The sequence below is a fragment of the Clinocottus analis genome, unplaced genomic scaffold, assembly GCF_023055335.1.
Source record: "Clinocottus analis isolate CAN_PGR_092001 unplaced genomic scaffold, fCliAna1.0.p SCAF_12, whole genome shotgun sequence".
In the NCBI taxonomy this organism is placed as follows: Eukaryota; Metazoa; Chordata; class Actinopteri; order Perciformes; family Cottidae; genus Clinocottus; species Clinocottus analis.
Genome location: NW_027175843.1, coordinates 11,609,589 through 11,635,785, shown reverse-complemented (window position 1 = coordinate 11,635,785; position 26,197 = coordinate 11,609,589). Strand labels below are relative to the sequence as shown.

Genomic DNA, 26,197 nt, shown 5'->3' with positions numbered 1-26,197 from the left:
ACCTACCTTTTATTTAGGCCAAGTCTTTTTTTTATTTTTTTTACATTATTACTTTTAGAAACCAAAGTTTGATTAATTTAATTTTTATACACTTTTTTAAGTTTTGGAAAGGTTTGTTCCCTTCAAGGGTATTCTTAACAACAAGCAGCATTGCCTCAAGGCTAGTGTTGTTTGATGCTTGGAATACTTGAGACCATGTTGGATTTGCTGCAGTTAACTAGATATGTAGACCTGCATGAATGTTTCTCCATGATTATGCATGCCAGAGTGTACTATTTTCATCGTATACTTCATGGTGCGACAAATACAGTCCCGACATGGCTGTTTTTTTTAAACATTACAGAAACATGAGATTATCCTACATCTGGTCGAGTATGTTTGATTATCAGTGTCAGAGCAGTGACACTTGGCAGAAATACTTTGCACTTTCAGTTTGTTGAATCATCAACATTATTCACATGCTTTATCTCAGCCTGCTGTGTGCTATGTACCATTTACAATATTGCTTATTATGTACAGATTTGATATGAAAAATAGATTCTTCAACTGATGGTTTGCATTTCACAGCTGGCAATTTAAGAAAAAGCATGTTGTTTTCACACTGTAACTGACCCTGTTAAAAATGACCTCGCTAAACCACAAATGTTCGACAGTGTGCTCCAGGAGGAGATCATCTGTGATATTGTCTATTTGTAGGACAGCAGCATCACTTCAAAAATACAGGTCTCCTCCATATGTCTACCTTTTCTTTATTGTGTCTGTTTTCTTTTATAGTTGTTTTTCACGATGGACCTCAACGTAACGGTTCTGAAATTATAGAATTTATGGAACAATTTATATTTTATCACCTGTGATATGAAACCAAATATATTCTTCATGATCTGCTTGATTCCTGCAGACAGAGATACTACACATTCAGCAGGAGTCAAAGTGGAAAACGGAAAAGTCTATAAAAGGATGGACGGTTTAACTTCATAAGACAAAGCCCTGTGTTTGATTACTGCTGATATTATATTTCTGACTTGTCTCAGCTTTACTTTTTTGAAACCTTTAACTGTACATTTTTCTTTTTTTTTTTACAGTTTACTTCGCAATCTTTATCATGATAAATATCGAAATTGAATGAAAGACGGCTCAGAAAAGTCTGAATGATTGTCTCAAGGACATGGCATCACACATCTCATGTTTCCTACTTCTGTTTACATTTTATATTGGCAGTTGTGTCACTTTTGTTAAATTATCCCAAAGCTATATGACAACCACCCTAGAACTGTATCACAACCTCATCTGTTGTTCCATGTTATCAAGGTATAATTCAATTCATGTAAGTATATTTTGCATGTAATTAAAACGTCCAATAAGTACATTATAGTTTATGCATAACGAAAGAATGTTTTGATTACATACAATTTGACATCTCCCATCATTCATATGCATAATGCTTGTAGTGTGTAAATAAACTGCATGCAAGAAACTGCTATAACCCATTTCATTGAAACGCCTAAAGAATAAAGATGACATATACCTCAAGTATGCCTAAAACATTAATTTATTTCTTTATATAAAAAAACATTGTGTTATGTATGCAAGGTAATTCATTTATTACTGACTATGAGAGAGGGGTTGGACATGGATTATAGATCAAATATTCTCCCAGAGCATTAATGGCCCATGGGATGGTCTTTTTTAAATTTATGAGGAATGAGGCTGTTTGAAACTGTTTACTACTACTCTGTCTCTTTAAAACCTTTGCGACAGGTATATTTGTTCTGTTTTATCATATAAAAAAATTACCATACATAAGGGAGCAGCTAGTGAGTGTTTAGGAGCTTTATAATTTAGGATCCACATTGTTTAGGGCCAGAGCTTCACTGTATTAGTCTGTTTGTCATGTACAGGTACAGTACATGACTTGTGCATACTCTAGCAAAATGCTTACGGTCCATGAAATTTGAATTTAAATTCTTGTTCAAGCAGTAAATGTGTGTAATGTAAAATGCACATTTTCATTTGACAGAAAACCAACTGAACTGGTGTGAAATATTATTTTTCTTTTTTTTTTGTTCATTTCTGTCATGCTTATAATATTTTACACAAACAGAGGAATTTTACTTTTACATGATATACATGAACATTCGCCTGTTTAGCTTTGCCTAGCTTTGTCGTATAATTTTGAATTTGCAAATATTAACATTTTTAATATGCACATGAATCTTGCATTTAAAATGTATTGTCAGAAACTGCCTCTGTCTCTTTGATGAATGAAAATGTCTCAGGTGACATAATATCCAAAGAGATTAATGAATGTTTCAGATATTGTTTAATGTTATGTTATGTTTACGTGCTCCTAATGATCGTTGAGATACCTGAAAGTCATATTAGAGCTTATCAGAGCACACCAACAGTAAGAGGTTGTTTTTTTGATGTTCAGACTGTCGTGATAACATTCAGTTGAGAGGAAGGATTTAATTTTAAGAAATGTATCTAAAGTGCTCACTATCAGAGACATTAAGCATCAGCTTTTTCAATTACAATACACTTAATGACTGTAACATTGCTGATAGCTACCGAAGCATAATCAGCATTAGTGTCATTTCAGACACTGTAAAATGCTAGTTATTAGTGTGCGAAATGTGAGCACTCAAACTTTGAATAGTTGACCTTGTAATTTTGAAAGCACGTGTGAATTCATCTTGAGTCACAAGACAAAACTTTGTGTAAAATGTTCTTTAAAATATTTCCCAAGAAGGAAGCTTCTGAACTGAAAATGTGTACATGTTTGTGACATTTTTATTTCAGTTTAGTTTTAGCAAACATTTGGACAAGAAGAAATCTGGTTTCTGAGTGCGCTTTATGGCTCTTGCCGGAAACTATTATCATCATTAGTGGGTGGAACATTTTTATTAATTATTAATAACAGCCCAAAAAGTCATTACAGTCCAACATGGCTTTTACCTATTGTGGCTGCTGAATCCTGAGGGCAGTAAACAAGAGACTGATGGCAAAGTGCTGATAATTCCTGCCATACTGTCTCACAATGATGTGATTATCAGTTTGCGCCTCACCCAGTACTTTACTAGATGGTTCACATGTTTTCCTGAGAAGCCAGTCAGCAGAACATCTGAGCTGCCTCTGAATAAATGTTTATGTAACACTTTCTTTGATGCCTGTGTCTATAATGCAATACATACTCATAATGCCTTGTAATCGTCTTATAGCACTGTATAATTATAGTGAAAAAGAGCTCATAAATATGTAAAGCGCTATATATAAATTTAAAATGATCAAGCAGTTGATGACGACATATACGGTGAAAAATCAAAGGACGTCATAATTGCTGGTCCCTTACTGACTTTTTCCCAAGGATTTAACTCCTCCCATTGTTATAATACATTGTAATCCCTGTTATGATATAGTATAATATGATTATTACTTACTCTATAAGTCATCATTGTTCTTAAAGGAGCTGGATGTACACTCTGATCAACAATACAGCAAAAAGCAACTAATTGCTATTCAAGGATAGAAAAGATTCTTATTCTGTAAAAAAAAACAAAAAAACAACATAGTTTCTAATGTCAACTGATGTAAGAGAGCCAATATGCTTGAAATGTAGCTTATGACTGAAACAGCACAGAGCTCCAACAGCTGGGGTTACAGATTCCCTACGCTAATGACCAGTAAATTAAGAGTGATTCGGCAGATTCTCCTTGCCAGTTGCCGAGCAACATGACATCAAGCTCCTTTGTTAGACAAAATTAGGGTGGAAGGTCGGAAGTCGGTCTGCCAACCCCACCCCTGTGTCTCGCGAGCTGCTGTGAATGCTTTATATGTGAAAGGATGTCTGTTTTGGCTTGGGATCTCGCTGCTGCATGCACAGAGAGGCATGGGGAAAAACAATGCAAAGAGAAATTTGAGAATGCTGCCCATTACGCCTTTGTAATATAATTTACTGTAGATGGATGGGGAGAAAATCCCATTAGATTATAGCTAGAGTAGTACCCCCCTACCTTCCCTATGTGTTAATAGACACGCACACTCACTTTTTATCTTAATAGCTAAATCACACACACTCAAACGCACACACTCACTGTTTCAAGTGAACCACTCCCTCAGTAATTCACAACCAACACACACAATACACACAAAAAAACAGTTTACGGCCAACAACACTTTGTCAAGCAAAAAAACAATGGAGGATTGTACAAATCCTTTCTCTTTTACATGATGTATGACAACAATATAGTTACTGCAAATAGAAGATAAAAAGCCTTGGCCATCAACATCTGTTAAGGGTAAAGTAGTACATGCATGTATGTGTCCTAAAGTAAAAAGTAAAGAAATTACAAGTAACACATATGTAAAAAGAAATAAAGGAGTTAATTTGCAAGTGAGCATGCTTGTATTATTGGGCATGGCTCTATGATCAATAATGGTCTGTACAAACCACAATGGGTATAGCCATTAGAATGCAATAGCGTCATATCCCAGGGGGTACATATGTCTTTCCTCTAATAGGTTTTAAAATGCATTCTTTGTAAGTGCAACAACACATGCAGTATTTATTACTCTTTGCTAAGTACAACACCTTGATTATCTACCATGTAACTCTTTAGGAGTATTATGGAAAATAGTATCAGTTTAATTTGGATGAATGAATTAATAAACATATTGTAGTTCATACTAAATTGCATCATTCATCATGTGTTTTAATTGTGGTATAATTTACCTTTAACGTCACGTGTTAAAAACTGTGCACTAAATTGTGTGGTACAGTACACAGACTTTTCCCATTGCTGCACATGCTCAGGGCTCGATACTAATCCGATTTAGTCTTCCATTGATGTGCGCTGCAGAGAGTAATGATTATGTGCCACAGTTGGTGCTAAATAGTATCTGACAAGGCATGGAAAAGGCTCTCTTGGAACAGTTGCACCCATGCTGGACACTGACTGATCCTGGACTCAACACTGTAGACATCAAGAGTTCATAACATCAACGCATAGCGTTGCATAAGATTGGGCCACCAATTACTACTGGCTGGAAGGAAATAAACGTCCACTGCAGAAGTTGTGCAAATGTTCTTGTTTCCTTGTTCGGATGAGCTGAACAATAATTTAACATTAAAAAAATATGTATTACAAATAATTTGCATAGCACAATAACACAAATGAGAAAAGATATTGACATTAATGTTTTTCCTACAAAGGGGGGTTAGTTGTAGGCAAGCAGTGGGCTAATCTAACAATAGCCTATGACAACTTTAATCCAAATTTACTGAGTGTTACCATCGTGCAACACAAGCCAGTGAGCTCCCTTAAATCATTTCCATATATTCAAAGTAGGTGTAACTTCAGTCAATGTGCAATATATGTTCTGCTTGTTGCTTCAATTGCTCTAGAAGTTATTGCAATTACTGTTTTGGCGCATGGTAAAATCCACCAATTTAAAAATGTGTTGGCTATAATCCCTTTACACCTTTCTTACCTAAGAGAACTATCGCAAATATTATCATTACAAGTGTTATTATCATTGTCATTGTTGTTATTATATTATTATCAATATCGTTATTATCATCGTTATTATTATTTTCAGAAGTTGTCCTAGTGTCACATTTATGAAGGAGGACTGCGCCCCCTGGAGACGCAATGGCGTCACCAGCTCGACCCTGTAAAGAGGGCCTCCATTAATAAATCGCCCATTGGGACATGGGGTATTTATTTCCCGAGTTTAGTCTGTCAGGCGTATGGTCAGGCTGAGAGACCGTCACTATTTACGAATCATTGCGCAAATAGACATTAATAAGTAAATGTTAAAGGCTATGAATACAATATAAACTATGTGTCGCGTTTGGATCTGCCAATCATACTAAAAATGGCGGAATAAAAAAGAAACCAGCAAATAAGTGTTGCCTGAGAGGAAAAGTGCAGGAAAAATAATATACGTGTACACTTCTGTTACTAAGTTACCGGGGTAACGCTAAAGGAGTTGTTGCAAGATGGCGAAAAGACAACTAAATACTCAATAATATTGTTCTTACGCCCAAAGTACAACGCCGACGAGGTTTATTGGTAGTTATTTTTTTTCCACGAGTAGCCGTTTAAACACAAGCGTATCAGCCAAGATGGAGGAAGAAGAGACAACGCTGGTAAGCGAACACGATAACAGCAACCCGAGGCTCCAATGACGTGAACAACAAACCAGTTCAGATTATGGCAACGTGATTCAGAGCCTAGTTAGCCATTAATGATAAAGGACTTTTCTACAGACAATTCAAAACGTTTAAAAGTAATAACGCAGACGATTCATGATATCGGCTATCGTTGATGCCTGTGACTCATAACTATAAGCTGAGCAGCTTTGTGTAGCTATCGCCACCCAGAAATCCCTCACGCACTATCTTCACTCTGTTTTTCTTCAGGCTTTGATCAGATGCTATTGCTATGAAAAGTATTATAACCACGCTGTGACCACTGCGGCAGCAGCTCAGAGGAAATTCAGCAATGATCCCATATATACTTTTTTCCATGCATATGGTACTCTTATGCAAGGTAAGCTTGAAAGAAACATATAGAATAGTATAGCATTGGCTATTATAAGTTACACTACATTGTCATCTGTCATATATGCACTTCTGTCATTGTTTTACTACAGATCAAATTCAAGAAGCCTCCGTAGAGTTGGACACATTAAGAGATAGTCGTGATATGTCTCTCTGCACATTGATGGCCCTTGTCTATGCTGAGAAAAAAAAGATAAACCCAGGTATGCCAGCTACGTTCTTTTTATTCATGCTACAGTTTTTGCCCAAAGGACTGGACACACTTGTTGCTAATATTCATCACTATGTATTTCCAGACAGAGAAGTCATTCAAGAACTTGATGCTAAAGTCAAAGAGGATCGAAAAAGTGCCTCTCCCAAGAGCCTGTATTATGCGGGGATGTTTCTTTGGCTATTAGGGCGAAATGATAAGGCAAGGGAGTACACAGAGAGAATGATCAAACTCTCCAGCGGCTCGAGAGAGGTGAGATTTGCATTTTTGTCATAAGTTTGAGAAATGCCCCAGCATTACGTTTCATTACGTATTACATTACATATGCAAAGTATTGCATTGGAGTGTGTGTAATGATAAAAGGGACATTGTGACTTCTCACCTATTTTACATTTGTTGTTCAGGGGATGATCTTAAAAGCCTGGATAGATGTGACATCTGGTAAAGACGCCTATGCCAGAAAGGCTGGAAAGTACTTCGATGAGGGATTGAAAGAGAGAGCAGATGTTTTTGCCCTGATGGGAAAGGTGAAATAAGAAGCGCAAATCCATATTGCATGATCTTCCTCAGTCACAGATGGATAGGTTACGATGCTATCATTTCTTATATTTTCCCATGCCTCTTATAATATTTAATGTGTTTCCGATTGTCCCTTGCCAACACTGTGATTGGTGTATATTTACTGTTTTTAGTTTTCCATTCACCATATGAAATATCATTCAGTTTATTTGGGCAGTCATTTTTTGTATTTATTCCCCTGTAACTTTTTAATATTTAAATGACATTGATAAGTTTATGACCATGAGACATTTAGATGATTTGTTCATATTGAATACTAAAACGATAGTGATGTGTTCTGCTACCTTGAGTGTACGATATACTTTAAAAGATGTTTCATCTGACCTAGGCACAATATTATGAATATCGTCAGAACTACTCCGGAGCATTGGAGATGGTTAACAAGGTCATTGTTAGTTTCCCTGGGTTCCTGCCTGCGCTCACCAAGAAGATGAAACTGTTGCTCTGCCTTCAAGACTGGGAGCAAACCATAAATGCATCACACAGGTAATTGATGAGGTGGTTAGGAGGCGTCTCCAAAGTCATACACAGGCTATGTCTTTCTGAGTACAAGACTTCCTGAGGGTTACAATGTGTCTTGAGAGATCATGAAGTCCAAAACACATTCATAATCACCACCATGGATGTAAGAAAAAGAAAAAACACAGCCTGCCTTTACAAATGCCTGAGCATTCAAGTGCAAATGAAACACTAGTGCAATGCCTTGAACCAGTGCATACTGATTAAGCCATTGTTTGTGTGAGCCCTTCTGGACATTGGCCAGGGTCAGAAAGCATAAAAAGGCCTTTGAGCCAAAGTGAAGAAGTCTAACACAATTGCAAGTGTTCACTGCTGCAGGTATGCTGAACTGTAAAAAGAGTGATTATTTAAGTTGCACCAGGCTGGGAGCCGCTGGTGCCCTCCCTGGTTTGTGTCAAGTGGGAGGGTTGCAGGTAGCATAAAGTATACTTTACATCTTTTGGCAGCCTTTACAATACCTTTAAGTGTTAGTGTTATTTGTCTGGGAGCTCAACATGGCATTGCAGCAGCGTAATATATTCTATTACTATTGCTGAAATCCAAACTTATCAAGTGTAGCAGATCGACTTTATTCACAACACCTTATTTTATATTTCAGGCTTTTACAGAAAGATACAAATAATCTGGAGGCACTACGGATGCTTGCTCTACATTCTTTATGTAGAGATGGAGATATTACTGAGGTAAAGTTAACATTTTCACATGGATGCAAATCAGCAAAAATTAAAAAAAAAACGACTATAAATACTGTAAAATATGATGTAGAAGCTGTGTTTATGTCCCCCTTGGCAGTCGGTAAAGCAGCTTTCAAACCTCATCAGCAGCTTGGAGATTCTGGAACCACACAACCCAGAGCTTTTCTACAGGATGTCTCTGGCCTTCACCCGTGTTGTAAGACAATTTTCAGAATTCCTATATGCCACATTTTTTCTCCTTATTACTTCTGAAGAGTTGTTTAACTTGTTTGGAATTGTAGCATTTACAGTTGTTTTTTTTGTCAAAGTGTGGACGGAACGAGAAATTGATTGAGCAGACGTTTAGGATGGTGGAAAGAGCGTTCTCTGTGGCATCAGGGGACTCCGATTTAGCCACAGAGTTGGGCTACCAGATGGTGATTCAGGGCAGAATCAAGGAGGCCATGAGGTGGTACAAGACAGCCATGACTTTGGATGAGACAAGTGTTTCTGCTTTGACTGGTAATGTGTAACAGTTACATACATTTCTTTTTAGTTTTTATATTTCTGAAGATTGTCTAAAGACTGCTAATTTTGTTTCTCAGGTATAATCCGTTGCCAGCTGATAGAAGGCCACCTTGAAGATGCAGAACAACAGCTGGAATTTCTCACAGAGATTCAACAATCAATTGGAAAATCAGGGGTAACGTCCTTTAAATCATATTATGGGTTAGAATAATGTATTATGCTTTTTAAAACTGTTTAAAAAGCACTGTGCAGTAGCACCTGACAGGATAGGCAGCAGCCTGTAGGTCTTCAGTGTTTTTTCTTTACTTATTCTTACTGGGAGACTTTCAGTTCTTATCTTGTGTATTCGATCCATCTTGAACAGAATGCCTTATCAGGTTTTCCTCTGATTTATCCAACCATCTTGCGTCTCTCCTTCTGGAAGTAAATTACAAATGATTTCACCCCCAGGAGCTACTATACCTACGTGCCGTTCTGGCAGTGAAAAAGCGCCGCTCCCAGGAAGAGGTGACCAATCTTCTGAATGATGCAGTGGACACACACTTCTCTACTCTGCAGGGTCTGCCTCTGGGAGTGGAGTACTTTGAGAAACTGAACCCTGACTTCCTGTTGGAGATTGTCAAAGAATATCTTGCACTGTGTCCTGCTAAGGTACGACTGGGAGATTCATCAATGATGGGCTGGTCGTTGGTCCTTAATTGTCTATGTCATTTCTGAGGATCAAATAGTCATCAACCTCAGTCAGTGTATGTAATTATTTTGCTACTCATGATAGTTTTTGTTATTTGTTTTACACATTTGGGGATAGTATGATAAGGATATGCACCATGTTGTGGTGAAACTCACATTCAAACAATTGAGAATGTCTGCAGTAAATAAATAATAAATAAAGTGAATAAATAAAGCTTTTTTGTTTTAGCCTCCAGTCCAGGGCCAGCCGCCTGCTCCTCAGCTTCAGTACTGTGCCACATTGTTGGATACCGTCGTCAAGATCGTGCCAGGTCTCCCCCAAGGGGTCTTCCTCCTAGCCAAAGTCAGATATCAGTCTGGTGAGCATTTAAAATATGTTTTGGTTTCTCTTCGACAAAGGCTTTTATAATCTACATTGCTTCTGTGTTCATTCAGGTGACATTGAAGCTGCTCACAGCAGTCTACAACATTGTCTGGACCAGTGTCCTTCCTATGCAGATGCTCATCTGCTAATGGCACAGATTCATCTGCTGCAGGGTAACTTCACACTGTCTTCCCAGTCTCTTGAGCTCTGCCTCAGCCATAACTTTGAGGTAAGATAACCATCAACATGGCTGTTTAACATTTACTAGACAATATGCACTTAGGGTCTTATTTAACCCACAGCAAAGGTATAAATACATTACAGATCTGCTGTAATATTTAATAGATGTCAGCTTGTCCTCAGTTGGGCATAGTAACACAGGAAAATATGCAGATGAAAGGAAGATAAAAGCATCATGTAAATATACTTTGTCTCTACAGAGAGTAATGTTAAAGATATAGTTTTGAATGTTTTTTCTTGCTACAATCAGGAAATCACCCGCAGAATTAAACAACCTGATATTGGTTAACTGCAGGAGTTGCATGTCCGGGACATCTTTCCCATTTCAGATCCGAGAACATCCCTTGTACCACCTGATCAATGCTCAGGCTAAGAAGAAAATGGGTGAGCTGACAGAGGCTATTCAGACACTGCAGATGGCCATGAGTCTTCCAGGTGTCCGCAGAGCTGGATCCTCATCCAAATCCAAGAACAAGAAGATTGAGCTGACTCCTGCTGACTGCCTCTCTGTCTTCTTGGAGTTAGCTGAGGCCCTGTGGCTCAACGGAGAACAGGTAACAGTTTGACTTTTGATGTAAAAAGGCTGATACAATCCTGTTTAATTCAAAGCACCCTTTTGATATTTGTGGTTAATGTGAAGCAATGTACTCAGCGTTGAGTATTTTAAAGGTCTCCCTCCCCATAGTGTTTTTTGGTTTCTACATCTGCCTGGCTTTGAAGGGGAAAGAAAACACTTATGAATGGGTTTAATACTTCAGCATGAAGCAGCAAAGGTGATGCAGGATGCCATCAATGAGTTCTCGGGTACCCCTGAGGAGCTACGTGTCACTATTGCCAATGCGGACCTGGCCCTGCTGCGTGGTGACACCGAGCTGGCACTGAGTATGCTCAGAAACATTACCCCTGAGCAGCCCTACTACATCCAAGCCAAGGAGAAAATGGCAGACATTTATCTGAACCACAGAAAAGAGAAACGTCTGTATGCAAGCTGTTACAGGTGAGCAATACATCTGGATCCAAATGTACAAAAAACCTCACTGAAATCTTCATGTAAGATTGTAGCTGAACATATGAGTGACCTTACTCCATCTGAAACCTAATGCATTGTAAATGTTTGTCTGACTCGTGATGGCTGATAATTTAATTTAATACATGACTCTAGGATATTCAACCATAGTGCACCTACATTTCATCCAGCTGTGTCTTTAGTAGGATTTAGAAGACCACAAACAGAAATCAAATCAAATAAAAACTTAACTGAAGCCATTCATCCAGTAAAGAGGAAATCTGCACAGTTGCCTTCAGACTTCTTTTGTTCTCTGCTGCGACTTTTGTTAACAGCTAAGATGTAGGAGAGCATGACAGAACCTCTGCCCAGGAGAGACATACTGCATGTCGACATAATGAAGTACACAACATGTGATATGATATATTTGTCTTTTCTCCAGAGAAATGGTGGAGAAGCTGCCCAGCCCTCACACATACCTCTTACTAGGTGATGCCTACATTAACATTCAAGAAGTAAGTAAGATTCATCTGTGTCTTATGAAATGTTTTACAACAATGTTTGTATGGATATTTGTTTATATTTGATGTCTAATCCCAGTTTTTTAAAGGTAATTTAAAAAAAGTCAAAGGTGTAATGAAAAATTGGCCCTCGGAAAGATTATAAATAGTGGTGTTGCACAAATGTGTAGCCTCTGTGTAATGTAATGGCACTACTGTTGTATTATACTTCAACATTCTTAATGTTCATGTTAAGGAGCCTCGCTGTTTTGTTTCTTAATCCGTGTCCTCGGCTGTGCTGTGTTGGAGCTGTCATGAAGACCATTGCCAAAGTCTTACCTTGGATGATCACTGTCTAAATAAAAGGGTGTCCCTTTTAGTATGATGGAACCAAATAGTTTAGAGGTTGCTTTCCCATAAAACATAGAAAACGAGCAAGCAGCGCTCTACAATTATACTGCACATATTTCTGAAAGAGCAGCCAATTTACATTAGACCAGGACATCAACCACTTTTCTGGTGGAGTGAGCTGTCAAACTGAAAGGTCACATTATGAAACATTCTTTAGAGACAGGGTATCCTGATCTTCTATCGTCAGACAGTGTGAGCATCTCAGGGGCCGAATGAGCAAGAATAATTCATCTGCACACTCACAGGACATTAAATAAACATCTTCTATCTCATCTTGGGAGAGTTAATATATATTTATCTCAATAATTTGGCCTGTTCTCACTTTTCAAGTTGACATCTATAATATGAGAGAATAAATTTAATATCCTGGAAAATAATGTATCGAGAGTGACAAAAGAGGAAAATTGTTGAGAAATACTGCAACAGCAAGCAGTTAAGTTATGTTTACAACTATGTCAGGGACTAGATACTAATAAAGTATTTTAAAATCACTCACTTCATGGCAGTTCAAAGGGGATTAGTACACCCCCCTTTTGAACAGAAGCTTAACAAAACAAACTAAACAAGGCAATGCGAGGTCAGAGGGACCAGTAAGAGATTGTGACACACTTTTTTATATAGGGTCGAAAAGGAGGAAACTCTTATTATTTTGTATATAATATTTGTATAGGAAATTATTGTTTAGTCCTCTCATCCTTATTCTCGTAAAAAAAAATAAAAAAACACTCCTACAACAAGATCTCATCATGAAGTTGTTCAACAAGGGTTTGACGTAAGGGACACACTGTTCCTGCCTCAAAGTGAGTGGTTGGTCTTAAATTAACTCAAAGAGGAGGATGAGGAGGAGGTATGTTTGTACGGGAGGTGAGGCAAGCTTTCTAAGGTCAGGCATGTTGGCACATACTCGGGTTGTGATGACAGGTACGATGGCGTCAGTCATGGCTAAAATAGATTTTCCCAAGTCAACCATCAGAAATCATATCCTTATCCAACATTCCCAACAGCTCTTAATCCGAGCCTGTGTATGGCATGTTCCCAACATTTGTAAATATTTACATGTTATAGATGTTCTGAATAATATTTAAAAAGCCATCAACAAATTGTGACACCACACAATGTTTTCCATCCTCAGCCTGAGAAAGCCATTGATGTTTATGAGCAAGCTCTGAAGAAAAACCCCAAAGATGGTGCTTTGGCCAGCAAGATTGGAAAAGCCCTGGTCAAGACTCATAACTACGCAAAGGTTTGTGTTGTATACTCATTTAGCGAACAATAAACATGACTCACTCGTGGAAAACGGTGTTGACACAAGACTGCTGTTACTAGGCAATAAATTACTATGAAGCGGCCCTGAAGACGGAGCAACAGAACTTCCTGCGCTACGACCTGGCTGAGCTACTGATGAAGATGAAGCAATATCAGCGCTGTGAAGGAGTCCTGCATGGGGCTCTGTCCCATGAGCCAGGTACTTAAGACGTCACAGTATGACACACACAGTGAACTCCTGATGTCAAACACACCATAAGACCATCTAGTCATGATGATAGTTTGTGCACTGGCAAATAATGCTTCAGTCTTCAAAACCAAAAAATAAATTGTCTCTTCCTACTTGTTTTTTTTTGTCTTCTTTTTCTTCGAACGTACCAAGTGAATGAAGTGCTGGCACTCTCAGATGATTGCCGTTACCTGGTCCTGTTGGCAAAGATCCAAAATAAGGTTGACAAAAATGAGGAAGCTTTACTTTCCCTTCAAAGAGTAAGTGCTTGCAGTCATGTGGCTCTTTTTCTCACCTTTTCACATTTTGTATAAAACATTTTTCCGATTCATGGGATGATTATTTCAGAAAGAGGTTGTGTTTTTGCTCTGTATATAGGCCCGGGATGTGCAGGCCAAGGTGCTGAAGCGGGTGCAGTTGGAGCAGCCTGACGCCGTCCCCATGCAGAAACAGCTTGCTGCCGAGATCTGCGCTGAGATCGCTAAACACTACACAAGTCAGAGGGGCTATGAGAGAGCAGTCAAATTCTACAAAGAAGCTCTTGTGTATTGTGAGACTGATCGCAAGGTCAGTGCAGCTGAATCAAAAACGTCCTGTGTACTCACTGCAGCTGTGGTTAACAAGCACTGGCATCTTTTAGAGTCTGGTGTTGTGTTTGTGATCTTAGTTGTTGATAGTTAGATTTAAAGGTCTGATTTATCTACCCTACATTATTCCACCAAGAGTGTTGTCACATGAATTCAAATGAATGCACTCGCTCTTCTTAGGTGATGCTGGAGTTGGCACGGCTGTACCTTACTCTGGATGAGGTTGACGCATGCCAGGAGCAGTGCGGCGTCATTTTGAAGAATGACCAGTTTAACGAAGATGCAACTCTGGTATGTTTTGTCTGTCCTTCAACACAGTTTTGACCCTAACCTTTCTTGGAACTTTTTCATATAAGTAAATTCTTCCATATGTTTGTCCTCAGATGATGGCTGACATTATGTTTCGGAAGCAGGACTATGAGCAAGCAGTTTTCCACTTTCAACAACTTCTGGAGCGCAAGCCAGGTGCATTATAGCCACGTTTCAAAACATGTGTGATGAATATAAATATAACTAGATGATTTGACCTTTTCAAAATGTTAGGCATAATAACTTACACCTGTCTCTTTCAGACAACTACCCGACACTGTCCCGTCTCATTGACTTGTTGAGGAGGGCCGGCAAGTTGGAAGAAGTTCCCAGATTTATTGATATGGCAGAAAAACATTCTTCTAGGACTAAATTTGACCCTGGGTTCAACTATTGCAAAGGACTCTATCTTTGGTATGTTTGGGTGAGCGTTTCCTCAAAAACGGTAAAATCTGTATTAAGATTTATGACTAAACTTGTGCTTGCTGCTCAGGTACACAGGAGAACCGAATGATGCTCTGTGTCACTTCAACAAAGCACGGAAAGACAATGATTGGGGTCAAAATGCTGTGTATAACATGATTGAAATCTACCTAAACCCCGACAATGACACCATGGGAGGAGAAGTATTTGAGAATTTAGATGGTGAAATAGGGTGAGTGTCAGTAGAAGCATAGTAAGAATCTATACGTTATATATTATTTTCTTTCCATAGACCTCCATCTAATGCTCACCTCTTTCTTTCATAAGGAACTCCACGGAGAAGCAGGAGTCAGAGCAGGTTGCTGTGAGAACAGCGGATAAGCTGCTGAAGGAGTTAAAGCCTCAGACACCAGGAGGCAACATACAGCTCCGCATCCTGGAGAACTACTGTTTTCTGGCCACTAAACAGAAGGCCAATGTAGAGAAAGCCCTTAGTGTTTTCACAGAGATTGCCAACAATGAAGTAAGTAAACCCCATTTGGTGTGCAGTTACATTACTCTCTTGTGTAAATATACCCACACAGGAGCTGTGAATTAATTCAGGCTCCCTTAATGTCAGGCATGCTATTTGAATAGTAAACTGAACATTGCACTGTATCAGGCTGAATGGTAATGGAGTAGTTATAGTATAATCATTGCTTGCACAGGTGTATAACCGTTCTGTGAAAAGACTGAGAGTACTGAAGTGAAGTCAGTATGGCTTAGGTGTAAACAAATGGTTCTGAAAGAGGTGCTGACAGACTGACAGATCCCGTCTAACCACTAGTGTTTGGTTGAATTCAGAAAGAACACGTACCGGCACTGCTGGCCATGGCGACAGCTTATATGATGCTGAAACAGATTCCCCGAGCGAGGAACCAGCTCAAACGCATAGCTAAGATGAACTGGAGCATAGTGGACGCCGATGAGTTTGAGAAGAGCTGGCTGCTCTTGGCAGACATCTACATCCATTTGGGGAAGTATGACATGGCCGGGGACCTCCTAAAGAGATGCCTCAATCATAACAAGGTCAGCCTGAAAATACTGTTGATGTTTAAATGTTATGTGGTTTAAAAGGCAGTCCAGTTCACACAAAATGTAGTCTTTTATGTACATTTATTTGTGATAATAATTACACTTTTTTCCCCACAGTCATGCTGTAAGGCTTATGAATATCTGGGCTACATAATGGAAAAAGAGCAGGCGTTCCGTGATGCAGCTCTCAACTATGAATTGGCTTGGAAATATGGAAATCAAACTAACCCAACTATTGGTATGTCAGCCCAAACCACATTTCTCTTCATATGGACAAAATGAATTAAACAATTTTCTAACAGGTAATGTCTGTTTTCATTTTAGGATACAAGCTGGCGTTCAACTACTTAAAAGCAAAGAGGCATGTTGATGCCATAGATGTGTGTCATAGGGTGAGACACATGTGGATGTTTACAGTTTCAGAGATTTTGATCTTGTTTTACCTCGTAAATAATATTTGCTTCTATCCACAGGTTTTGGCTGCTCATCCAAATTATCCCAGAATGAGAAAGGACATCTTGGACAAAGCACGTGTTGCCCTGAGAATTTAATGTTGTGTGTGTGTGAGTGTGTGTGTGTGTGTGTGTGTGTGTGTGTGTGTGTGTGTGTGTGTGTGTGTGTGTGTGTGTGTGTGTGTGTGTGTGTGTGTTTACAATGAGAGACAATGTTTCTATAACAAAATGTGTTACTTTGATTGAATCCGCTGTTGTTATCATTTGGCATTATTTGTAGTTATTTATTTGGGAATAACTTATTTTCTAAACATTGCTCTGTAAATTGGAATAAACTGGGTGCTGTCTATCGAGAGGGAACACTGCAGTGGAGTTACTCAGGCACATACTCAGCTGAACGCATTAATTTTTTTCTGACAAAACATAAACTTGTCAACTGATTTTGGAGCATAAACACAAGGGGTCTTAAACATTCATGTTTCAAATGTATTCATCAGAAAATGTATTTTTAATCTTTACATTCTTTTCAAATATTAACTACAGTGAATTTAAATCAAAATATTTTGTGATGGATATTATGATATAGATAACTGTTATTAGCCAACCTATATTTGATAATAAAAAACATATGCTGACTGGCTTTTTGACCTCATTTTTACTGATGCGTTAATCACAACATTGACCCTCCAGATTAAGACGTTCTGAGTTGACAATTTACATCATCAACCAAATGCCACATAGTCAAACAGTCAAACATTTACAAGCGTGACTGGAAAAAAAAAAGTAGAACACACAGTGGACATTTTAATGGACATAATAAACTGGACGCCTGCCGTGGATAGGAAGTGCTGGGGAACACAGTCAGTACAGATGGAGTCACTGAGCAAGTCAAAGGCAGAAAGAACTCAAACTGGGCACCGAGCAGGCTCCCTGCTGCTGGAATCTGAGTCTTTGCTCCCTCAAGCATCCAACTCTTTATGAAGACCATCCGCGGTGGGGAACCGGGGGATGAACGGATTAGATAAACCCGAGTCCGCATGGTGAGTGTCATCTTTTACAACTTTTCAGTCTTAGGTGTGATTAATAAACTATAACACTTGGCATGTTGGCTTCCATGTGCCAGGACGCCTAACTTTCCCCAGTGCGCGCGGGACCATGTGCGTTTACAGTTTGTATTCGCCTTTATAATCTAATCTATGTGCACGATGTGGTGTCCTCTGGGAAAACCCGATTGGATGCGGTGAGGATGTGTCTGGGGTAAAGCGCGTTCCTACGTGATTTGTAACCCAGCAACTGTCTCAGTGAATGACCAGTTGAACAAATCCTATTAATGGCACCATTATTGAATCTGGGGAACTCGGTGGAGAACACATTCTGCAATATTCCGGCAGTCAAAGTGAGTGCAAACCACTTTATCTTTTTTGTCAGAGGTTTATCACGATAGTATTTAAACCAGCAGATATTTTGGCACGTTTATTTAACGGTTATCACGTGGCTACCAAGCTACAAGAATAACGATCGCTGGACTTGTTGAACGGGATATCGTGCTTTCACAAATCTATCCATGCAGGTATGGACTGTGACACGCAGAAGTTCTCTTTGCGCAAGCGCGCCACTATGTCCCCTCCCTCTACCTGAGAGGAGCGCACCTGGATCCAACGAGACGGAAGTTCTGTGAAAGCAAATCACATCGAAACTCTTTTTGTCTCCGTGAAAAGTTTCTTTGGAGTTCGAGCAAGAAATCTAAAATCCACAGTCGACGCAGGATGTCATTAGTTGACCATTTCAAGAGCAATTTGAAGGTCTTTTATCACCGAAGTCTGTAGAGCAACGACTCATGGTAAGTGCTCGTTTTCTAAAGGACCCAAAGACGTCGATTTTAATTATGTGATGTGCGATTTGTATTTGGTAGCAGAATACGTTTAGCTTAACCAGTAATTGCTTTTGTGGTCCCTTATCTCAGAGACAAAAAAAGATGATAGTCGGTAGCTACTAAGACATTAATGTATTGACGTTAATGTATTGACGTTATTACTGGTACGTTAAGAAACGTACAAGTATGTTGTATTTTCCTGAAGTCTATTTAAGTGTCTTCAGTGTCTTTATTTTGACAGATACATTAATGCTACTTAATCATCACTAAACTTCTGAATATATGTATTAATTACAGCTGAATGTCAGTGTGCAGCCTGCTCTCCACTGAAGAAGAATGATCGGTCTGCGTAGAGTGCTCCGAAGGCGTTTGCATCCAGTTAAACTGGTAGCAGTGGCCCTTGTCTTTGTCACGTTCGTGTTCCTCATACAATGGGAAGTTGGGAGCCCAAGCCAACCGGAGGACCCGTGGCTGAAGGAGATGGCAGTAAAGCGGGACGCCATGCTGGGCATGGTGATCGGAGCTGTCAATAACTTCAGGGATGTGATTCCAAAGATGCAGATCAGAGCCCCTGTACGCCAGCCGGACAGCGCAGACCGTGTGTCTTGTCTGCCAGGTCACTACACTGCCGCTGAGCTCAGGGCCACTCTGGAGCGGCCACCCCAGAACCCGAGTGCTCCTGGAGCAGCTGGGAAACCTTTCCGCACAGACTCCCTGACCGCTGAGGAGCAGAAGGAGAAAGAGCGGGGGGAAGAGAAACACTGCTTCAACCTGTACGTCAGTGACCGCATCTCCCTGAGCAGAGACCTCGGCGCAGACACAAGACCACCAGAGTATGTCACTGTTTTCACTCGTTGCACTTTTTGTAACACTGTGCTGAATCCCTCATGTTTACATTGTTTATACTTCCAATGTGAAAGGAAGCGCCAGGTGATTGTTGTGTCACAGCAGATCAAATAACGTTCATTGGCTTTCTATCGGAACGACATGTAATTGCACCACCTAGTGGGTGTGAGTGCAGCTTTGGTGCTGTGTAAGAAGTGCTACTCTTTCTCTATTTATTTCTCCATAGCTGGCCCAGAATATCACTTAAACTCACCGCTATTAAAAACACCAAAACAGATCAGTGTAAAAATAGATTCAGTCTAACTCAAACACATTTATCTGATTTGCTTTTTGCAACTGGGAAAAATCTCTGGCAGAAACCACAGAGATGATTGTACTGACTGGGGCTTTGTTTCAGCATCCCTGCCCAGTTACTGTGGCCAGTTCAGAAAGAAGCACAGTTGTTGTTGGCAAATTACATCCTAGTGCATGTAAGTCCAAGAACACGTCAGGAGACAGTCGCTACATGACACAGACATAAAGCCTGTCCATGGATTGACTATCTTTTTATTGTGAATTACAAAGTCTCTCCTGCTCTGATATGGCAGGTAGTTCAAAGGCCTCCACACATGCAGTGTCACGGCTGAAATGGACACCGCACAGGGGAGAGACTGCCGATGTAATAACTACACTATTGTGCCACTCAGGAACTGTACAGGACAGTTAGACCTTTGTGCTCTTTCTCCTTCTCGCTGCAGATGTATTGAGCAAACCTTCAAGCGATGCCCCGCCCTGCCGACCACCAGTGTTATAATTGTGTTTCACAATGAGGGTTGGAGCACCCTGCTAAGGACGGTATACAGTGTCTTGCACACCTCTCCAGCCATTCTCCTCAAGGAAATCATCCTGGTGGATGACGCCAGTGTGGACGGTAAATTTCAATGGGGCCCTTCAGGACCGCTCTGCTTTCTTGTGGGTTTGGTTTCAGGCAGCATGTTGGGTGGGCAGCTCTTTGGTGTGCCGCAGAACGTTCAGAGAGGAGCTCCCTGCTCCTTCTGTGGCCCATGAACCGGGTTACAACAGGAAGTGAGGGGCTGCTAGTGAATACTTTCCTAAGAGGAATTAGCAGTGGCTGTGCTTAGAAATGAGTCTGTGTTAGCTGTTTTAAACTGGTGTGGTGTAGGAAGGAAACAAAATGCAGGAGAGCAGAGACGTGTTAGGGAAGGCAGTCCATCTGAATCACTCGCTCTGTTATTTTTAAGGTGCAGACCACAGGCAGAAAAAAAATTAAGACTCCTTTTTCATCTGCTTGTGTCTTACCTTCCAGTCTGAGAGCTGTGAATATTGTCTATGCAACACTTCAGCAGTACTTGTGACTATACTATATGTTTGTCTGTAGACTGTGTACAAGAATCACTCTTTTTATGCATTCGTTTTCATGCTTTACTCTATGTCTAATGGAAATGACATACTTTCAGATGCCTTGAAGGACAAGCTGGATGAGTATTTGAAGCAGCTGAACATTGTTCGAGTTGTCCGCCAGCGAGAGAGAAAAGGACTCATCACCGCTCGGTTGCTGGGTGCCTCCGTGGCCATCGGTGACACTCTCACCTTTCTGGACGCCCATTGTTAGTCAATACCTCTGACGTCACTCACATACTACAATCAGTTGCATGCCAGCCACACCCTGACTTACACACCCACAGCTTAGCAGCTTAGTCCGTGGTATGGCTCTGACGATTTTACATTCCAAAATGTGTTGTTCATTTTAACAGGTGAATGCTTTAATGGATGGCTGGAGCCCCTCCTGGCCAGGATAGCAGAGAACTACACTGCAGTAGTGAGTCCTGATATTACCACTATTGATCTCAATACTTTTGAGTTCATGAAACCATCCCCATATGGCCAGAACCACAACCGGGGCAACTTTGACTGGGGCTTGTCCTTCGGCTGGGAGAGTCTACCAGATCACGAGAAACAAAGGAGGAAGGACGAAACATACCCCATCAAGTAAACAAAAAACATGTACATGAATATGGAATAACAACTTTGTATACACTCATGTTTGTTGTTGGAAATCTTTAAAAACCTTAACAAAATCATCTCCGTAGGACTCCCACATTTGCTGGTGGCCTCTTCTCTATCTCAAAAGAATATTTTTACAATATTGGAAGCTATGATGAAGAAATGGAAATCTGGGGTGGCGAGAATATTGAAATGTCATTCAGGGTAAGTCAATCTTGTTTTACATGTGTAATCAATATCACCACTATCTTAACGGCTGCATGGGTGTGTCCATTTTGTATGTCATTATACGTCTGTTTGTGCTGTCACCCATTAACTTGCAGGTGTGGCAGTGTGGCGGACAGCTGGAGATCATCCCTTGCTCTATTGTTGGTCATGTTTTCCGCACCAAAAGCCCCCACACCTTTCCCAAGGGCACACAAGTAATTGCTCGTAACCAGGTGCGACTGGCGGAGGTCTGGATGGACGACTACAAGGAGATCTTTTACCGTCGTAACCAACAAGCTGCACAGTTGGCAAAAGATGTACGTTGTGCAACCCGACCCTCCTTTTTTATTTATTTGTAGACACTATATGATGTTTAACAGATAGATTGTCTTTAGTGCATTTATAAGTAGAGTTCAATTACCAGATGTCGACAGTAGCAATGTAATGCACAACACATGCTGGCCTCTTTGACGTTGAGAAACACATCATGTTGATGACGAAATTAACTCTGCAGGGGAAAGCACAGAATTACACACCATAACATTTTAGTACTAGAACTCTCAACGCATGATTTCTGTAAATGAAATGCATTCGCTGAGACGGGGAGAATTAGATTTTCAATTGGGGGCTAAAAGCTGTTAACAGACAGAGAAAAGTTGACCTAAAGAACATCGGCTGTGGTAAATGACGAAGGCTCTCAATGTTTCCCAACATGTGGTCCCAGAGGTGCCATAAATGGTTCCCTCAGGGCTGTACCTCAAAGAGCAGGCCACTCCTCCCCCGCTGGCTTTAAACAGACACGCCGTCGTCATCAGCTTCAAGGAATCCTCTGTAGTAGTTATCAGTGTGCTCTAGTGTGAGCAGCATCCTCATCATTATAGTAAGTGCTCTCATTATTCAAGAGCATTAGGTGCCTGGAAACCCTTTTAAATGTGCCATGCTTCCATTTAAAAGGTACAATGATCGAATACTTGTCTGTTGATAATTTGTTCAACGAAGGAGTCATCAGAGCACTGGAACACAGTCATTGACTGTTGGAAAGTAGGGTGATAATAAGAGTGAGGAGAGGAAAGATGAAATAAATCTTAAGTGTAAGATTCTTTTTAATTTTTTTTTGCGTTGCATGTTTTATTTCTGTGTTGCTCCACAGACGGTAATGTCAGTCGATCCACCGCAGCCCAGATGAGCCCTAAAGACTTCATTGATCTTCCGAGCACTTTATACTAAGTACACACTATGTAGTGTTAGTAAAGCGTTAATAAACACTGAATTAATCATGTATTTCTCCATGAACACTCAATAGTAATTCATAAGTATGCAATTCTTAAACACAGTAATACGTGTTTCATTCTTGATTAATACACTTTGGTTTTCATACTTTATAAATGATGGATTCTCCATTTGTAAATGAAGTATTACAGACTTATAGTTTCAGTGTCTATTAATGCTTTACTAATACTAAATAGAGTGTACCTTAAATTATAAAGTGCTACCTTACTTTTAATTTTTTTTTTTTTTATCTCAACACTCATTAGATAGATTGCAATGTAATTTAGTACATACATTCACATCACCCTCGGGATCGTAATTACTGATCCCTCAGCTTTTCTCCAGGCTTTTTGTCTTATTTTCAGCATAAATCTTAATTTATGTGTGGATGGCAACCTTCAGAGAAATAATTGAAGAAACATTGACTTTTTTCAATATGTAAACAGCACTTCCAGATTTATCTGAAAAATGGTTACAAAGTCTTTGCTAAGTGATCTTATTATATACCTTATATTTGATATCAGATCTCAAAATAGTAATAACTGGTAAAGAAAAAAAAGCATATCTTTAATCTCGACTGAGCATTGTTGCTTTGTGGTTAGCCCTGCTAGCTTCCAGCATGGCTGCAGTGTGTTGTTGTGTTTACCATCAATGTAAAGGAACTGCTCTGCTCTCTGCCTGCTATTGTTTTAACAGAGGGCCTTTGGAGAGATCTCCAAACGCGTGGACCTCCGTGCACGGCTGCAGTGCAAGAGCTTCTCGTGGTATTTGAAGAACGTTTATCCAGAAGTCTTTATGCCTGATCTCAACCCACTCCGCTTTGGCTCAGTAAGATCACACACCCCACCACGAGCTCTCCTCTTTCCAAACCTCAGAGCTCTGTCTAGCCACTGTGGGTTTCCACTTGGGATCTCCAGAGGGTACTGAGCAGTTCCAATTTGACGCCACTGAAAGCACTCCAGAGACCAAAGTTGTTTGAACAGCTTGCATTGGATGTTGGTTTTTCATTTTGTTTCCCCCCACTGCCCTCCCCTTCCTTTCTCTGCCTCTGTAGGTAAAAAATATCGGCAAAGACTCATGTCTGGATGTTGGAGAGAACAACGAGGGTGGGAAACAGCTGATCATTTATCCATGTCACGGACTCGGAGGAAATCAGGTCAGTCAGAGAATGTACCCGCCGTCCCCGACTGATATCTCTGAAATGAAACTCGCTTTAATTACAGAGTTTGATGTCATTTCTTGTTTCCATTGCGGTAGTATTTTGAGTTCTCCACACATCACGAGATTAGACACAACATTCAGAAGGAGCTGTGTTTGCACGGGGCCGAGGGGACGGTGAAGCTGGAGGACTGCCAGTATAAAGGCAGGAGCACCTCCGTAGGAGCAGAGCAAAAATGGGAACTGAAGGAGGTGAGTTTCTGTGCACTGATATGGGATTTTAGATACTTGGTTTATTTTTTTTGTGTGGAAAGTAATAGTTTTGTCTTCTCTTCACATAGAACCAGTTATTCTTCATGCCAGGATGGAACATGTGTCTGAGTGCCCGTCATGAGCACCCTTCGCTGGCCCTCTGCAACCCCTCAGACAGATTCCAGCTCTGGTTCTTTGTCTGAGTGTGCAAACTACCACTTTGAAAAATAGCCACTCTATGCATAGACCTACTAGGATACAAGTATACTATACTGTATGCTGTATACTGTATGTGGTTAACATGCAGTTTTAGACCGAGTTATTTTTTATTTATTTTTATACATAGAAAAACTGAACTGCTGCTGTTGGGAAGTTTGGACTTTGGGAGAAACCACAGTATACAACTTATGGAATGAAGCATTGAATAATGCTCCCAATCAGACTGTGAACGAAGATTTTTGGAACAATGAAGATGCCCAAGTGCCTCTTTTGTGTTTAAGATGTGCTCCAAGTCTTTTAAACCAACAAATGCAGTATTAGGTAAAGTATATAACATTAATATTGTATCTAAAACAACATTTTGCAAACAAAATACAGTAGGTGATGCATACATATCTCTATATATGTATAAGGGGTTCAAGTTGGACAGACACAAATCCTAAATGAACCAAAGAGACTGGAAATGAAATAGGGTGCATTGTCCCCTTTTTTCAAATAATTTTTAAATAATACAAAACCTTGTATTTACGACCGTCCAGTGCCTGAAATGTAATTTTATTTTGGGTGGGTGGAGTGGTGGAGGGAGGTGTGGTGGTGTGGGAGGATTGCTGCAGTTTTCAGTTGATGCAGAACAGAAGTTCCTACAGTATTTGTGATTGAAAGAGTCTTCAAATCAGGATTGTGGATACATTATGATTCAATTTGGTGAGATCTCGAAACCTTTGCAGGAAAAATATTTTATAATGTTTATACACTTACCGGTTTATTTGGTCCACTTAGCGATTAATAATGCAGTCTAGTACAAAGATTATAATGTGGTTCTGTTCAAAATGTTTAAGGTGATTCTAATATGCCCAACAAATTGATATAATCAATGGTAATAGTAAAACAATACACCCCAGTACAACCCAAATACAATAGAACAGCACCAAAAGTATCATGACGTTGAATCGACACCTCTGTAAAACAGTTTCAACCAAGAACTGAGCATCATTAGGTATAGTGTACTGCAGGACTTTCATTATTCTGCAGTAGTTTTATCAAGGTGTACCTGATAAACTGGCAATGGATCGTAGAGATATGACGAATGATCATTTGAATACCAGTTCAGCCTTTCATGATGAAAGAGGGTGAGCTGGCCCTTAAACACGAATTCCATAGAAATAGTTTGTACTTCAGGTGTTTATTTCATGTGCTCATAACAAAAGTGAAATGTAGGTTATTGTTAATGATTGAAATGCATTTTTATTTGACCTACAGTCAGTGCGTTACTAACAACATACATGATTATTTTTTTCAATTATGTATCATTCTCTTTTAAATAGTGGTATTGTTTATTTGTATTATTTCAAATGTTATTCTTTGGTGTTCATCAAAGGGGAACTTCCAATGTGAAATGAATGCACCGAAGGAATTGTATTTGTTGATCCAAGGTCTGAAACTCTACATCTAAACTGGAGTCCACTAATGAATCGCTGGTGCAGGCACTAGATTTCACATGGCTGGGGATCAGTGTAAATATCTTTTTAAAGTTTGAGATCGTGTGTGTGTGTGTGTGTTGGTGTGTGTGTGTGTGTGTGTGTGTGCGCGCATGTGCTTGAATTAAAAAGTGTCTATTTTTGTCTTGGTATTAAGAGGTCTTATTTTTAGCTCAATAAATGAAGTTGGGTAGTACTGAGGGCCACTTTGTCTCATTTCTCCTTGTGACCTGCAGAGGGCGCCATGTACTTAGAAATAACTGAACT

The 26,197-nt window shown here is 39.8% G+C and overlaps 2 protein-coding genes across 6 annotated transcripts; both read left to right on the top strand.

Annotated features, from left to right (window-relative positions):
• The first annotated feature begins 5,949 nt into the window (after nt 1–5,949).
• ttc21b (tetratricopeptide repeat domain 21B) lies at nt 5,950–17,256 on the top strand. Its single transcript, XM_068572302.1, has 29 exons — nt 5,950–6,148; nt 6,422–6,551; nt 6,655–6,765; nt 6,859–7,025; nt 7,178–7,300; nt 7,681–7,838; nt 8,470–8,554; nt 8,664–8,762; nt 8,875–9,067; nt 9,151–9,248; nt 9,524–9,724; nt 9,993–10,122; nt 10,199–10,356; nt 10,697–10,921; nt 11,126–11,364; nt 11,816–11,888; nt 13,417–13,527; nt 13,611–13,749; nt 13,933–14,039; nt 14,158–14,346; nt 14,547–14,657; nt 14,750–14,831; nt 14,939–15,089; nt 15,169–15,330; nt 15,426–15,621; nt 15,942–16,166; nt 16,290–16,410; nt 16,497–16,564; nt 16,646–17,256. The coding sequence occupies exons 1-29, from the start codon at nt 6,125–6,127 to the stop codon at nt 16,721–16,723; spliced, it is 3,954 nt and encodes a 1,317-aa protein (XP_068428403.1). The 5' UTR covers nt 5,950–6,124; the 3' UTR covers nt 16,724–17,256.
• A 248-nt stretch (nt 17,257–17,504) lies between these two features.
• galnt3 (UDP-N-acetyl-alpha-D-galactosamine:polypeptide N-acetylgalactosaminyltransferase 3 (GalNAc-T3)) lies at nt 17,505–26,120 on the top strand. 5 transcript variants are annotated; one of them, XM_068573091.1, is made up of 12 exons: nt 17,505–17,664; nt 18,195–18,464; nt 18,795–19,330; nt 20,081–20,253; nt 20,801–20,950; nt 21,098–21,332; nt 21,434–21,551; nt 21,671–21,871; nt 23,520–23,651; nt 23,878–23,979; nt 24,081–24,233; nt 24,323–26,120. In XM_068573091.1, the coding sequence occupies exons 3-12, from the start codon at nt 18,834–18,836 to the stop codon at nt 24,434–24,436; spliced, it is 1,875 nt and encodes a 624-aa protein (XP_068429192.1). In that variant the 5' UTR covers nt 17,505–17,664; nt 18,195–18,464; nt 18,795–18,833; the 3' UTR covers nt 24,437–26,120. The 5 variants fall into 5 exon arrangements, with proteins under 5 accessions (XP_068429192.1, XP_068429194.1, XP_068429193.1 ...); XM_068573092.1 differs by lacking the exon at nt 17,505–17,664 and adding an exon at nt 17,860–18,020; XM_068573094.1 differs by lacking the exon at nt 17,505–17,664 and having other exon boundaries at nt 17,860–18,464; nt 24,323–24,436; nt 24,580–26,120.
• Nucleotides 26,121–26,197: the final 77 nt, after the last annotated feature.